The 16,431-nt window shown below is 36.2% G+C and overlaps 1 protein-coding gene across 2 annotated transcripts in view; it reads left to right on the top strand.

The window, feature by feature from the left end:
- The first annotated feature begins 259 nt into the window (after nt 1–259).
- Nucleotides 260–16,431, top strand: part of LOC143369388 (protein gooseberry) — a 63,396-nt gene continuing 47,224 nt past the window's right edge. For both annotated transcript variants that reach the window (XM_076813262.1, XM_076813261.1), the window contains exon 1: nt 260–658. In XM_076813262.1, the coding sequence (XP_076669377.1) occupies nt 604–658 (55 nt within the window). In that variant the 5' untranslated portion in view covers nt 260–603. The remainder of the gene's footprint in view (nt 659–16,431) is intronic.

The following is a 16,431-nucleotide window of genomic DNA, read 5'->3' as shown; positions in this document are numbered from 1 at the left end:
AAGTCATAGAGGGCTGTGCTGGCGGAGGAAAAGAGAAGGTCGGGCGGAGCCAGGGGAAAGACCACCTCCACCTCTTGGGGATCACCTTCGAAGTGACCAATGCACTGCTCGACTAGAAACATCGGGGTACTTTTGGACCCAGATATTCCCTCCTTGACAGGGGCCCGCGACGAAGGCGGAGCCCTCTTTGCCTTCAGCCAACGTGCCTTTCTTGTCCTTTCTTTTCCTCACCTTCCCTTCCTGCCAGCCTTCGTCGGAATCGGCAACCGAACAGTTCGAGTCGGGACCTCGAGAAGCAAACAGGTCTCACGATTGTTCCACTTGCACCCGGGAAAACACCGACCATCCCTTTCTGTCGTTTCGCCACATCCTGACTGTCTCGCGGCGACTGTGTACCGTTCCGGACATCTCTGCAGCCCGTCTTCGTTTCGACCGGGCCTCAGTGCGGACTCGATTGCATTCTGCCAACCGCGGCCGATAAAGTGATCCGGCATAAGTGGAAGTATTCGGGCGGAAAGACAATTCTCCTTCGGTTTCCTTCTTTCTCCTTTTCTGTGGTGAGCTAGTGCTGAAAGACTGTCGAGGACAGAAGCGATTAGCTAGATGGCAGTCAGCACCCTGAACATGGCACCGTACTTTACTGGATATCCATTCCAAGGTAAGCCATGCCTTCGTCGTTTCTGTGCCAAGCAGAATAATTTCTACGAGTGTGGCCAAGGGAAACAGTCACTCGTAGCGCGAGCATTCGCTTAGAATATTCGGCGGAATAAATCTCCCATGTGCAACACCCGCGAAATGAACAGTCAGCGACGTTTACGTCGCTGCTTCTCATCGCTGAGAAGTGCGTCGCTGGCTGAGTGAATAGTCTTCCTCGGCTCTATAGATTAGTGTAGTTTTATACCGCTCGGAACGTAGAGTCCTTACATCGTTATGCAACGTCCTGTTTTGGACAGTAAATGGAGGAATTCGGAAACACAAAAAGTGAGCGATTATTTCCGTTGCTGGTTTAGACTCTTGGATCTAACTGCTTCGGAGATAAACGTGAAAGAAACCGCTAGAGCAAGTATCATAGATATTAATAATAGTTTGATTTATTATTTTGATATTAATAATAGTTTTGTTTGTGTTACGATTGAATAACACAGTGAGAACAGAAGAAGTTTACGGGTTAGATGCGTGTACCGAACTACCGCAAAAGTATCCAATGCTTACTTGTACGGATCTCATTCTTGTCTGAATTATATAGCTGCTATAGAAGTTCAATTACAAATGTACGTGTTTATAGAATGAGTGCACTGAGTACTGAGAGATCGGATCTCGCCAGCAGGTTAAATAGAAATTCTAGAATTTAATATGGAATTATAATGTTTGGCTAAAAACAACGGAATGCTATAAAAACGCTAGAATACAATGTTATTTAACGTAGCAGTTTCATGGGTTAAGAACAAACTTAAATACGGAATCTGTGATTAGATGTGGTTATTTAAAGATTTCTAAATAGTAATACGTCTTAAACACGCTCTGACAAGTAGTAGATTTTACGACGAAATTATTAAATTTATTTTGAATTGAAATAAAACCCAACAAACTTTATTTATCGGACTCAGAAAAGTGTATTCTTTCAACTCTAGAATTAGGGCGAATGGAAGCATAACAAGCTGATGTTTAAGGCTGTATAATTTTAGATAATTATTAATCGTGTACGCTTAATGGTGATCCATTTGTTTAACGGAATAATGTAGAGAGTAATAAACTAAACAAGCAGCAAATTACGTTAGTTGATTCGTAATAATATTTTATTAAAGCGAGGAAGAAAATTGGCAGAAAAGCTTCTCTAGAAAAATCATGTAACGCGTTGTGAAGTATTTGATTCCTCCAAGTTCAAACACATAGCGGATTATGAAGCTGTTGAATTTAATATGCGCATTTTAATCGTCTTCATTCATCATTTTCGGTTTACTTACACCTCGTGCCTCTCTGCGTGCTGAAACATCAATTTCCCTGATGACATTATAGCAGTAAAAATAAGTTCATCTTAGAGTTACTACAAACACCAAATCATTACATAACAGAATTATATTTATTTGAGTGTTTGAAAGTGTTGCGTTCTATAAACGCGATTTTCAAGTAGCTATCCTTCTACAAAATATAAAAAGGAAAAGCGTTTATTATTAAATTGACTACATTTTCCGTAACTTCGTGTAGCAATGTAAATAACTTACAAGACTTAGCTTATTTCATTGACCTTCTGTTGAATGTAATCTTACTTTTATATTGCGTTTGAATTCTATAAGGTCAGTATTCGCGTATTTATGTATATTATACAATGATTCGTCAATAAAAAAAAAATTAGCGCATAGAAAATGATTTGTTACGTTTTTTATTTTTCAAAATGCTGGTAACTTAAAGATCCTTATTTCCATATTTATAGCATCACTTCCTTTCAGTATATTTATTACTGATGTAACACTGCGCGTCCAGTCATCTTTTTTTCATGAAAATTGATGTCCTCCTATAGCACGAGATATGTATGTCGTGTATCTATGCTAAAAAAATAGCAGAAAGTGTTTGTTTCTGTTATTTATTTTTTCAGTAACTTGAGACACTAATTATAAGTGAATTAAATATCAGAAGTAGCTGGACTGAATTGTCGTTTGCTATTGTCAAAAGTAGCATTACAAAGATATAAACACAAATGGCATGAAATATAGAAACAATGAAATAGTCAAAATTTACGCCACAAAGTATTTCTGAAGTGACAGTATTTCTCTGTGTTGTTTAATGTTATATTTAGGAATTACCAAACCTACGTTATTTAATTGAACCGCACTGAATTGCTGCCTTTAGTAAACTGAATGTACAAATACGACACCAACATATTTACAAGGGAACATCCCGAACCTGGAAATTCGAAAAATCCTGAAACTTTGTGAATATGTAAGGAATTTCCTCCTGATTACAACCCAATGTTTGTTTGCTGCCCAAATTCACTCTAAGAGGGTGTAATTGACCCCTGGAAATCCGGTTATTTTACAATTTTGTATTATAACTCGCGAACTGTAAAATAATTTTGTTACCAAGTGCTAGATCTAATTAAAAGAAGTAACTTTTGTCTTGAAACTTTTTTTCTATCTCTTACAGTTCGCGAGTTATAACAGAAAATCGGAAAATAGCCGAATTTTCAGGGGTTAATTTCACCCCCTTCGAGTGAATTTAGGCAGCAAACAAAACTTGCGTTATAATCAAGAGGAAATCCCCTACATATTCACAAAGTTTCAACAAATTTTGAATTTCCGGGTTCTTAGTAAAAAATAGCAATCAGTTAATATTCTTTGGAAATTGAGAAGTGTTTGAATACAGCAGGCGAAAGATTCTGAAGAATCGTGCCGGTCGTCGACAGTGGCACAAGCTCAAACTATTTTATATCTACGACTACTTAGGTACTCGATTGGTAAAAAGGTTTTTCTAATTAGATGTTTGGGTCTCTGCGCTTTCGCAGGTTGTTATATATTCGACCCACGTTACATGGCCAAGGTGTAATTAATTTAGAAGGCGCATGTCGAATCTTATTTATACGATAATTAGGTAATAGTGTATGCGGTGCGTCGAGATGAAAGTGAATTGGTACGTCAAATTGAGAGGAATGGACCAACACCTATTAAGAATCTAAAGACTTTTCTGCAAGAGTTTTCTTCTTTTAGCATGTCTAGCTAGTTCGTCGAGACATCATGCTACATCTCTTCACTTAGAATTTGGGACAGCTTGCTAGAACATGTTCAATTCAAATGTTTGTGTCGCACATGTCGCGGATAGTTGGATTGTCTTTGGTGATAATGAAGGAGTGAGTCAGTTGCCCCGAATTCTTAGCCTAGTTAAAATTGCTTGATCGTTTCGGTTCATACGTATTGCTGGGCTAGTATCGCAGACGTTATCTCTAAATCTGTGTATATTGGAAGGTTCCAACTTTTTGGTAGAAAGGTTGTTTATCAGCAACGAGACGGGATTCAGGTTGGTGAACATTTCGCGCACCGATATCATGCCGGAACATGTCATGCCCGAATGTCTTACAAATATCAGAAAGAAGCTTTACAATTTGCGCCATAAGCTGCTTCGCGCAAAGTAGTACACATATGTCCCAGGTGTACCGGTTAGTAAATCTTAATTTCGGTGCTGGATGGCACTGGCCGCATGTTCAAACGATTTCGAGTTAGCGTCATATTTTTTTGGCAGGTAAACATGTCTAGTTTTGAACCAAATAAAGAGCATTTGCGGCACCTACTGCTTTTCTTGTTCCATCAAAAGAAAAACGCGAGTGAAAGCCGCCGCATCCTTGTGGAAACTTACGGTGCCGATGTCCTAACCCAAGACGCTTGTGTGCGTTGGTTCAGACGATTCAAAAGTGGTGATTTCGACTTGAAAGACAAAGAACGCCCAGCCGAAAAAATTTGAAGATGCCGAATTGCGAGCACTGTTGGACGAAGACGATACGCAAACTCAACAACAAATGGCAGAGGAGTTGAATGTTGGTCGACAAACAATTTCTGATCGTCTGCGTGCCATGGGAAAGATCCAGAAGTTCGGAAAATGGGTACCACATCATCGCAATGACAGACAAATGGAAAACCGAAAAACGGTGTGCGAAGTTTTGCTTTCTCGGCATGAAAGAAAGTCTTCCTTTCGTCGGATCGTGACTGGAGGTGAAAAATGGATCTACTTTGAGAATCCAAAACGCAAAAAGTCATGGGTTGATCCAGGACAATCATCAACATCGACCGCAAGACCGAATCGCTTCGGAAAGAAGACAATGTTATGCATTTGGTGGGATCAGAAGGGTGTCGCGTACTATGAGCTTCTGAAATCAGGTGAAACTGTTAATACCGATCGCTACCGTCAACAAATGATCAATTTAAACCAGGCATTGATCGAAAAACGCCCAGATTGGGCTAGAAGACACGGAAAAGTCATTTTGCAACACGACAACGCCCCATCACACACAGCGAAAGCGGTCAAAGGCACAGTTTCTGAACTTGGCTGGGAACTCTTGCCTCACCCGCCGTACTCACCAGACTTGGCCCCGTCCGATTACCTCCTGTTTTCATCGATGGCTCACGCACTTTCCCAGGAACACTTAACAAATTACGAAGATGTAAAAAAATGGGTCGATGACTGATTCGCCTCTAAATGTGGACGATTTTTTTGGGAGGGCATCCACAAATTGAAGGGCAGATGGGGGAAATGTATAGCTAGCGATGGTGCATGCTTTGAATAGAGCATTTTTTCCTTTATTCCCAGCTTTAAATTGTTTTCATTAAAAAAATTAAGAATTATTAACTGGTACACCTGGTATAATACATATACATCGGCAATGCGACGCACATGGTTTCTTTCGTAGTTGTTAAACTTAAGGTACGTATACACGACGACACTTTTGTGTCTAGATCAAGTGCCTTTGGGTCTAGCTAGAGCTAGTTGCAGTGTCTTCAATCTAGCTCTAGCTGCAACTCCCGCGACGATAGGTCAAATTCAGTGTCGCGAACTGCTCTAGGCAGTTTCCAATCTTCCAGAAATTTTTTTGAGTGTCGCATACACTTGATCTAGACACAAAAGTGTCGTCGTGCATACGTACCTTTACGTAGAATTTATCCTTAATTCTGCCCCGTGATAAGACTGCTCATGGCTGTTGATAATGAACCTTTATAATTTATAGTATTGAAAATTATCTGATGTCATTCAGATAATTTTCAAAAAGAAGTCAGATCTCCATAAAAACTTCAAAAAAGTAAACAAATTACGCCAAGTACAGGAAATCAAATAAATCACAAAAAATAGAGGATAATAATAATTGCAAAATAAAAAAATATGTGAAATCAAAATGAACTGCAAGTATATGTACTTTTTTAAATAATTCATATTCATCGACACCTTGACCTTGCCTGGCCACGCCAAGTATTTGACTGAAAGTATCCATAAAGGTAAAAACTTAAAAAAAGTAAAAAATTAAGCCAAGTACAGGAAATCAAATAAATCACAAAAAAATAGAAGATAATAATAATTACAAAATAAAAAAAAATGTGAAATCAAAATGAGCTGCAAGTATATGTACTAAGTATAAGTATATGTTTATTTGATTTCTTGTACTTGGCGCAATTTTTTTACTTTTTTGAAGTTTTTACCTTTATGGGTACTTTCAGTCAAATACTTGGCGTGGCCAGGCAAGGTCAAGGTGTGGATGAATAAGAATTATTTAAAAGCGCAAAATAATGAAACTGTACTCATATTGTCAGAGTTTTAAATTGACAAATTATCTGAAAGCCCGCGAGAGGAAAGGTATGAGTATTGATGATCTGAGAATACCTTGCCTGGCCATGCCAAGTATTTGATTGAAAGCATCTTTATGTACTTGCAGCTCATTTTGATTTCACACCTTTCTTTATTTTGTAATTATTATTATCTTCTATTTTCTGTGATTTATTTGATTTCATGTACTTGGCTTATTTTTTCGTACACTTTTAAAGTTTTTTTAATGGAGATTACAATTTACGTTACTGGTTTTACGGTGAGCTTTTAGTGAATTATTATCTGCCTGCTAACCGCTTTAGGTTTTTTCCTTCATCGAATGACTTTCTTCGAAAATTCGTTTTCGCCTTTAGGAAAACGGTCGAATTCAACCCTGCTACCAGGAATTAATGCAGGGCAACAGAAGTATGAAAATCATCGTTTCCCGTCGGGAACAGCGAAGGATTTTAAAGTTTTTAAACGAATGGTCGTGAACGAGATCACCGTTATTTACAATTCTAATTCGCAGTCGTGAATGTATTTTTGATATTTTTTTATGCGTTCGATATAAATGTTATAGATATATTACTATTTACTTTTACTCTTCGCTTTTCATATTCTCACTTTCTTATTGGAACTGTAACACAACTGTGCTTGAAGAAGCTCCTAGTAAAAGATTAATCCTTTAAGAAGTTTGATTTAAACTTTACATAAAATATTATGTCGCCTGTGTTATAAACAAAACGTGTACCTTATACAGTGGGGTGAATAATTATGGTTTCAAAGGATATTTGAAAGAAATTACCTAATATTTTAATGAGCAGTGTATCTACATAAATTATAATCAAACTACATTATGAGATATATAAATTGTATTACATTTTGCTTAGAAACGATAGGACTTGGATGAGGACTTCCTAGAAAGTTTGAAAATTACTGTTTTCTTTGAAAGTTTCATTCGGTATTATATCTAACGACTTTTGTTTTATAGTACATCGATTAATCTTTGTAGTACGCTGTTAATTAAGTTCTTTATAGGGTAAAGGACCCAATTACTGACACCTAACCAATTACTGTCACCTTAAGCTATTTTACTTGAAATAACGAATAAATAAACGTTGTAAAGTCATACACAAAAATAATTATGTAATTCAACCTATAATCTATACTATAGATTATATACTATAGTTTATTTATTCGTTATTTTAAGTAAAATAGCTTAAGGTGACAGTAATTGGTTAGGTGGCAGTAATTGGGTCCTTTACCCTAGTGTTCTGTGGAATGTCTTTCCACGCCGCTTGAATCCCCAATTTCAGTTCGCCTTACATATAAACTTCTGACTCTTTTATTTGTCACGAACATTTTTGGTAATGTTGCCCAAAGATGACCACTTCAAACGTTGAATCCTACGTTCATGAAAACAGTGTTTGGTGGAAGCAGCAACATGTACCGTTTTCCTTGCTGAAAAGCATATTTTCGACAGCCATGATCGTCACAAATGGTAGCACTTTCTCATATTTTGCTGCGTTTCTTTTTCCATTTATAATTACTACTAGGTATTTCTACCTCTTCACGTTTTTTAATATCTGACCACACCATAACTCCGCGATCTTCCATACGGCCGCGGCGTCGAGATAAAATTCTTCTCTCATTCCGCAAATCGTGCAAATAATAATTATTATTATTAAAGTAACAGTTTTTAATTAAAAAATATTACTTTTTTAGTACGTAAGGTTAGTTTATTGTTCTTATTAACCTAATACAATGGATCTCTAAATGTTATCATATATCCCGGGTTTTAACCCTCATCAAGGGTGTCCCGGTTGGTATACAAACACGAAGAATTTAAGAATATTGAAACATTTCTGAAGAAGGTTTTATGTACCGAATATTATGAATTGGCTCCCCAATAGATTGCTGCTGTACTTGTAATGACTATTGTGTTTTTCATTGTATATCATTTTTTAATCACTACATCAAAAGTAGGTAGTTTTTTCCTGAAAAATACTTCGTTGTGTCCCCGCTTTTTTACCTGTCCGGGTTTGCTGGTGAAGAAATACGACAACCCTATCTAACAAGGGAAGATCCCGAACCCGAAAGTTAAAAAAATTCTGAAACTTTATGAATATGCAGCGGATTTTCACCTGATTACAACGAAATTTTGCTTTGCTGTCCAAATTCACTCGAAGGGGGTGAAATTAACCCCTGAAAATTCGGCTTTCTTCCGATTTTGTATTATAACTCGCGAACTGTAAGAGACAGAATAAAAGTTTGTAGTCAAAAGTTACTTCTCTTAATTAGATCTATCATTTGGTGAAAAAAATTATTTTACAGTTCACGAATTATAAGACAAAATCGGAAAATCCCCGTAGTTTGGGGGGTAAATTACACCCTCTTAGAGCGAATTTAGGCAGCAAACAAAAATTGCGTTATAATCAGGAGGAAATTTCCTACATATTCACAAAATTTCAGATTTTTTTGAATTTCCGAGTTCAGAATGTTCCTAAATGAATTAACACTAAAATATGGTTCTTAATTGTCTAATTATCTCCTTTCGCTCACGTGCTCTCCGTTCTTTCACCCTTTTCTATACTTTTTACCCCACTCTATGTTCTCTCGCACACTCTCCTCTCTGTTTCTCACGCTCATACCCAGACAACGCAATGCCTGAAATTACTCTCAACAAAATTGTCGTCCAAATTGAATTTCTTTTCGTCGCTGAATACCTATAACGTGGTTCCACATTTCTGATTGCGACACGAAATTTTCTGCGACATTCAAACGGCGTCCCATGTGACATTTGCTGTTTCATGGTGATTTCTTCATGTGTTTAAAATATCTGCGCCCCTTCTACCTACCAATTCACTTTCTTGCTAGACTTGGATGGCACTTCAACTGAAATTGTTGCACTATTTGCGGCGATGAAACACGAGTTCTCGATCCACAACAACGCCAGTTTAACAGTGCGATAGAGAAAGAGGCAAAGAGAGACCCAAGAAATCGCCGCTTTTGGGTCCCACGATTTTGGGACTGAATTTTATGCCGAACGATACCTTGTGATGAGACATCAATCACTCGAAATTTTTAAGTTCAGGTGACAAGTAGTTTCTGAGATGTGGGAGGTGAAAGCTCTGAAAATTCATTAATGCACCAGATTCTATGTGCTTCGATGCACGGAATTTTTTGTCAGTCTGATAATTAAAAAATTGTTCCCAGAGATTTTGCTGACTGCTAACAACGAATTTGCACTTAGATTTTCAAAATTCATAACTTCTGTTGCGAGAATGTCCCTACCCATACAGCACACTCTCGTTGCAGCAAAGTTGCAGAATGGTTGCAGTGTAAGATTGCAATGTTGCACGCAATGTTGCCGCAAGGGTGCAGCAATAATTCTATGTCTGTCTCCTGCAACGTCTCAGGGAGTAGGGCCAAAAATATAAATAACGGTATTATATGTGTGCAGAATCATAGAAGTATAAAGCCCGTGTTTTTCTTTTGAATATCGAATTAAGGATTGGTGGTGGCGATAACTTGAAGAGTATGGACTTCTCGATAATTATTTTTACTTACAAGGGGAAGGCACCATGTGGTAGACACCAATTTTTATGAGCCTTGGCACGATGGATCTATGTCGAAAATAAGTAAATAGGTGTCCGAGCGTTTCTGCCAATGGGTCTTAATAATAGAGATATTTACATGGAAATTATTAAAAATTTCATAGTGGCCGTGGGGTTTTAATGGGTAATAATCCCACACTTTTTAATATTTTGTAGTGCTTACAACGATTTCTTTAAACAGGCGAGATATGTAACTTTCTAACAAAAAAAAAAACAGAATGGTAAAATATTAAGCCAATGTCAAATAATAAGCTGTTAAAGTTGGCAATATTCTTAACTACAAATTTCATCCTTGCCAACCTAATACTTACATATGTGGTGAACTGATTGCGTGACGGTACGTGAAAAAAAATTGGACACTTAGACATCTAGCTTCGCCTTAAAAAAATCTGAAACTTTGTTACAATGTGCCCCAGTTGGGGGTAAATTGTAACATCTGTTTTACTTATTTAAATACAAATATGAACACAAATAAACATTTCTAAAGAATATAAATGAAAACACAGATCATTATTAAACATTTCATATACACGAGTTAAACAATCATTGCTTATTCGTCTGATTCTATCAAAATCTTCTTCGCTTTCTTTACTTTTTCTTTTTTATATTTTTTTTTCTACTTTTCGTATTCTCGATTGCTCTGTTATTCGTCTAGAGCATCTTCTTCCGGGGTGTCAGCAAATAGCTTCCTTTATCACCATTTAGAGTGGAGTAAGTAGAAACATGTTACAATTTACCCCGAGCTTGAATTTTTGCGTTTTATCTCAGCAAACGAGAAACTAAACATCAAATTACTAAAATGCGTACATATTATAATAAACCAATGTGTACTGGTTCGTTTGCGACAAAGAAGCAAAAATGCAAACGGTTTCTAATGACGGTTAATTGAAATAAAATTGCTAAGACAACATTTACTTACGTGCTCTAAATACTACAATTCTGGGCTATAACCACAAAATGAATACATAACGCTCGTTTGTGTCACTAAAACCGACGGTGCTAATATCGTCAAGCAGCTCTCGCATACTGTGGGTTGCCAGGTTTGTCGTTCAAAAGATTTTACTTATGTTACAATTTACCCCGTGTTAAAATCTGCTCCGGTCTCCCCTACAGTAAAAATATCGACTTTTATCTACAAAATAGCGTTCGAATGGTTGCATTTCATGCATTTATTTCGAAGTTATGATCATTTGAAGTCAATAACTTCCAGCGCTGTGCGGGTACCCGACCTGTCGGGCTCGGAATGGGCCGGAAACTTTCGGGCGGGATCGGGCGGGATCCAGATACTCTCGTATTGCTCGAGATCCCGAAAGTTTCGGGATCCCGATACTCGATTTGGGCCACAAGCATGACCGCCATGAGCGGACAATTTGATTTCAGGTCGGCTCGGCAAACCTCGGACGCGATCGACTCGAAAGCCAGCTATTAACTCGGCGGGAGGCGCTACTGGGTAAAATTTACTACAGTGGCGCTAGTTGCGAAAATATGAAGACTGTTTGAGTTTTTGTTACAATTTTTTAAAGAACTTTAATAAAAATTTTAAGATATTTCATAAATTTTGTTTGATTCTTAAAACACTGTACTTTAACATAAAAATTACAAAGTTAAGAAAAATATTCTGAAACCGTGGTTTATTATGTTTCAATTTTGGGTATTTTTGACCCGGTAGCGACAACCTGTGGTACAATATGGAGTGCGCCTCCCGCCGAGTTAAGAGGAGACCGAGATGGAAAGGATTATGTATATCATTTATATCACTAGCAGTGATAAGTTTTTACCTTTTTGTCTCCTGTTGAATCATAATTTGTATATTATTATTCATTTACATATTTTTTTTCATTGCTACGGAATAGTCTGTGAATACCGAATATGTCCATATACGTACTTAAATAAGACGTATAAAATAATACATTTAATAAAATATTATTTTACTAAGATTTTAAAATATTGTCGAACAAAAAATAGTCTTCCTCCCAAGTTCTCAATGTGGACAAAAAATAGTCTTCCTCCCAAGTTTTGAATATGGTATTTATTTAACTAATATTAGCGCGCGGAAAGAAGACTCTCGGCGGGCGGTGCAGTCCGCCGCTAGCTCCGCCTGAACCTCCGTCTGTTACATAATTGTAAGTAGATACGGCCGATTCCGCCAATAACAGAAATACGTGTGCCCTGTATTTACGAGTGTGCACCAATCGGTGACAAAAGCCAATCATCACAGAGGCGGACTGTATCGCCCGTGACCGCCCGCCAGGAGTCTTCTTTCCGCGCGCTAATAGTACGTGTATGGACATATTCAGTATTCACAGACTATTTTGTAGCAATGAAAAAATATATGTAAATGGATAATAATATACAAATTATGATTCAACAGGAGGCAAAAAGGTAAAAACTTATCACTGTTAGCGATATAAATGACATACATAATCCTTTCCGTCTCGGTCTCTTCTTAATAGCTGGCTTTCGAGCCGATCGCGTCCGAGTTTTGCCGAGCCGACCTGAAATCAAATTGCCCGCTCATGGCGGTCATGCTTGTAGCCCAAATGTCTCGGGATCCCGCCCGATCCCGCCCGAAATGTCGGGAACCCGCACATCCCTGATCCGCACAGTCCTAATAACTTCCAATTTGTCGCCCGATGCACCTTCTTCTTTATCCGCGTTCTTTACAGCTTTCGCATCGTATTTGCCATAACAATTATGCTTGCACAATTCCTTGGGATCTATAGAATTATCCCTTACTAATATCTCAGGAGTCAGAAGAACCGTAAAGACCATTTTCTACCACCCGCTTTGACGGTCTACCGGATCGCCTCTTTTGTACATAATCTTCCTTTCCTATTTTTTAAAAAAATTACCCATCGCATTCTGAGGTTTCTGTAAATCACTTGGGATCTCTCGCTGTAGGTATCGTTCCATAACGTCGCAAGTCCAAAATTCACTGCTGCTCCATTTGCGATAGTTCTTTGCCTCATGTCATTGTTTACAATTTAAGTAATAAAACTACTGCCTTTTCATGATTTGTCAAGCTTTGGGTAAAGGACCCAATTACTGACACCTAACCAGTTACTGTCACCTTAAGCTGTTTTACTTAAAATAATAATGAATAAATAAATTATTGTATATAATCTATAGTACAGATTATAGGTTGAATTACATAATTCTTTTTGTGTATGACTTTACAACGTTTATTTATTCGTTATTTTAAGTAAAATAACTTAAGGTGACAGTAATTGGTTAGTTGCCAGTAATTGGGTCCTTTAACCTATATGACCATTCTGTAAAATGTTACTACCAAACACCATAAATCCATATTTATTCACACCCACTTCGGAGAGTTTTTTAATAAATACTTTAGCATTTTCTTCAGGTATAGACAATCGGTAAAAATGACTGTTACACAGGTCACGGTACATTTTAAAAGTTATTACAAAATAATTATATTTTACAGCCCGCTTTCTTACGCAGAGAACCTAGGAAAAATTACCTTGACCCTATAATTATTCACCCTACATCATTAAACATAAAATCAACATCTGTATGGATTAAATTATGTTTGCATATATAACATTAATTTTTTCATAAATATGTAGGTACACGTGCTTTTGAAAGGCTAGACGTATCAAACTATTTCGTCCGTTAATATTTTAATTACGCTAATATTCACTATGGTAATAGTATCACATTTTAATTGCACGGTTACAGTTTAATCGCTCATTAATCTATGACGGTTTGCAAATTTTAATTTTAAATTGGCATTTGAAATCTTCCAATTAAAATCACAACTCTCAAAATAAACAACTTTCTAATATAACTGTAGAACTATCGCAAAGTTACGCTTTGCATTTGTACATTCAGATCTCAGTGGTTGAGGTTTCATGATTTACTTTTAATATCAAATAGGAGTGCAGTTTACTGTTAACCAGCAAGCACAGGAGGTATATTAAATAATCTGAATGAATAACAAAAAGCAAGAGTAATTCCTTAAGGTTATGAAAATTATAAAATGTAAGTACATTCAAAACGAGAAAAAGTGACATTTGCTGATAAAAGAATTACAGTGTAAATGACGTTAGTTAATAGCTTTCTAGTCTTTATTTTAAATGAAAAAGGGGAATTGTCAAGTAATTGGCATTATAATTACGTCGCGACGAGCATTAATTTAAGTACTGCTTAAGTATATTTTAACATGATAACGCAATGACACACATTGTAGTAATGATACAGTTTTTGGAGGAGTAGGGTAAACGCACCAATAAATGAACACTTAAGGCTAATGAATGAACACTATTATAAAATTATATTTGCAGCGCGATTGACCCCACGTGTTGAAAAATGGTTTGGATATGAAGCAAGAAATTAAAAGAAGTTTCTAATTAATTAGTTGCTTATTTTAATAACTTATTTTATTCATTTTAATAAAAAAAAATGTCCATTCCCTCGTACGTGTGCATTTACTGGTTCAGCCACCCTACCTATCTATGATTGAGTGGTCAACCAATGCCGCTTGTTATAATATTTTGACAACTTCTTGACAGAATTTTCACGGTGTCCCTAGTGCAATGGTCTCAATCTGCATTAATAAATATAATAGAGCAGACCTTTCAAGGGAAATATAATAAAGTTGTAGAAAATTTTATTATTAAATTATTTTTGGTGTAACTGATGAAATTTATAAAAGATGCAAAATTCATAGTATGCATGTCAATAGTTCTACATGTGAATCTCGACCCAAAAGAAAGTAATGAACGTTATATTAATATAGGTCATACACAATACAGTTTTTGCATTTATGAAATAACTTCTATGTATTCTCTACGAGTCCGTTAATGTTTTACGTATTGGTAGGTACATTCAAAATGTACTATGTAGGTACATTTTACAAATTAATGGCGTTAATGAACTGTAGCAAAAAATACGAATTGAATTTAACATTATTCGAAGGATGTCAGTAAATATTTTCCATCCAGTATGTGACACAATGGAAACACTCGCCGTAGCATGTATTTAAGCACAAAGCTGACGCTTGGAGTATTTCCTTGAATTTTACGTAACTCAGAAACCATAGTATGGATCTATAGTAACGTGGGTCGTTATATCACATTTTTTAGTTGATTTAGTGTGTAGTCTTTTAATCCATCGTCGACACTCTGGGTGTGAGCCACCCATAAACTGATTTTGAGGCTCTATACGTTTTATATGCAAAATAAATACTTTTTTTCCAAAGCCGACTTACAAATTATTTCTCTTCTCAAAATATTATATCTGGACAGCAACTCCGTAGATTTTTAGCTTCTAATATTGAAATTTGTAAATGTTACAATTTTTTGAAGATTTTCTTCGTATTTTCTCGACATATGGTAATCTAGAATTTTTTTGCAAAAACTGTAATAAAATGTCAATCAAAAAAGTATTGCAATACATTCTACAGACCTTGAAATTGACCCATGATTTTTTTCATAATGATTGGATTCTTTAGATGAGAATGGCAGTCGTTGAAAAATTGTTCTGGGTGTGAGCTACCCATGTATGTCAAAGTTGGTCGAAAAAGGAAGTATGTCAACGAAGGGTTAACCTACATTTATGGACCACCTTCTATATTAATATTTATAGTAGGTATACACTACAGTAGGTATACACTTCTACGTGAAAAAAATTCAACATAAATTAGAAAACAGGAGATTTGGATATTAAATTATATAACACATTGTTTAATAACACCGGTCCATTAAAAACCAAAGGCGTAAAGGAATATCGATATCGATTCCCCAAAACCATTATAATAAACATTGCAATACCTTTACTGCAATGTGTAAAAATTTATAAAAATATACTATCGAATATCTCAACATTTTACAATATCTTTAAAATGCACGCGGCAACAAAGTTATATTCAAAAACAATAAAAATCGTACTTTTTCAAAAATTTTAAATAGGTACTGTAACTAATAGTTATGGGAAGTTCTCGCCCCGCAGAAATCACTAAGAATGATCACTTTGAGTAATGTTTAATCCAGAATATTAGTTTCCATGTGATTTGGAGAAAATCTTGCAAATGCTGAAAATATTAAAGATTTGGTATCGAATAATCACAAATATGCTAGAAATGCACTGCAATTACATATCTTTATTTTTTAATGCTAAGTTTCCATTGTTATTTTTTTTTTACATAAAGTCTAGCGTTATTATAAAGCAGTACTGATTTGCACATGGTCACTATTACAAACTGATTTTTTTTTTCTGTCATTAAATCCATCTTTGCAATTGCATGCTATAATCCCTACTCACGAGGCAAGGAGAGGACCAGAATTGAAAGCGCACTTTTGGTAATGCGTCATAGGCTCATAGGTAGGGGAAGTCCGGGAGAGTTGAACCACCTTTTACTAGAAGGTCCATGAAATCTAGGGTATGAGATGCATCGATTTTATATTTATGTCACAGTAAAGCCATGTTATCAGACTATAATTTGAGGGTTATATCATTTCAATAAGTTAATAAATGTAAGCACTAAATTAAATTTTATAAAAAAATGAGATTTGGCTCA

Source organism: Andrena cerasifolii, chromosome 5, assembly GCF_050908995.1.
Source record: "Andrena cerasifolii isolate SP2316 chromosome 5, iyAndCera1_principal, whole genome shotgun sequence".
Classification (NCBI taxonomy): domain Eukaryota; kingdom Metazoa; phylum Arthropoda; class Insecta; order Hymenoptera; family Andrenidae; genus Andrena; species Andrena cerasifolii.
Note: the sequence above shows the minus strand (reverse complement) of the source record. Positions and strands in the feature narration are given on the sequence as shown.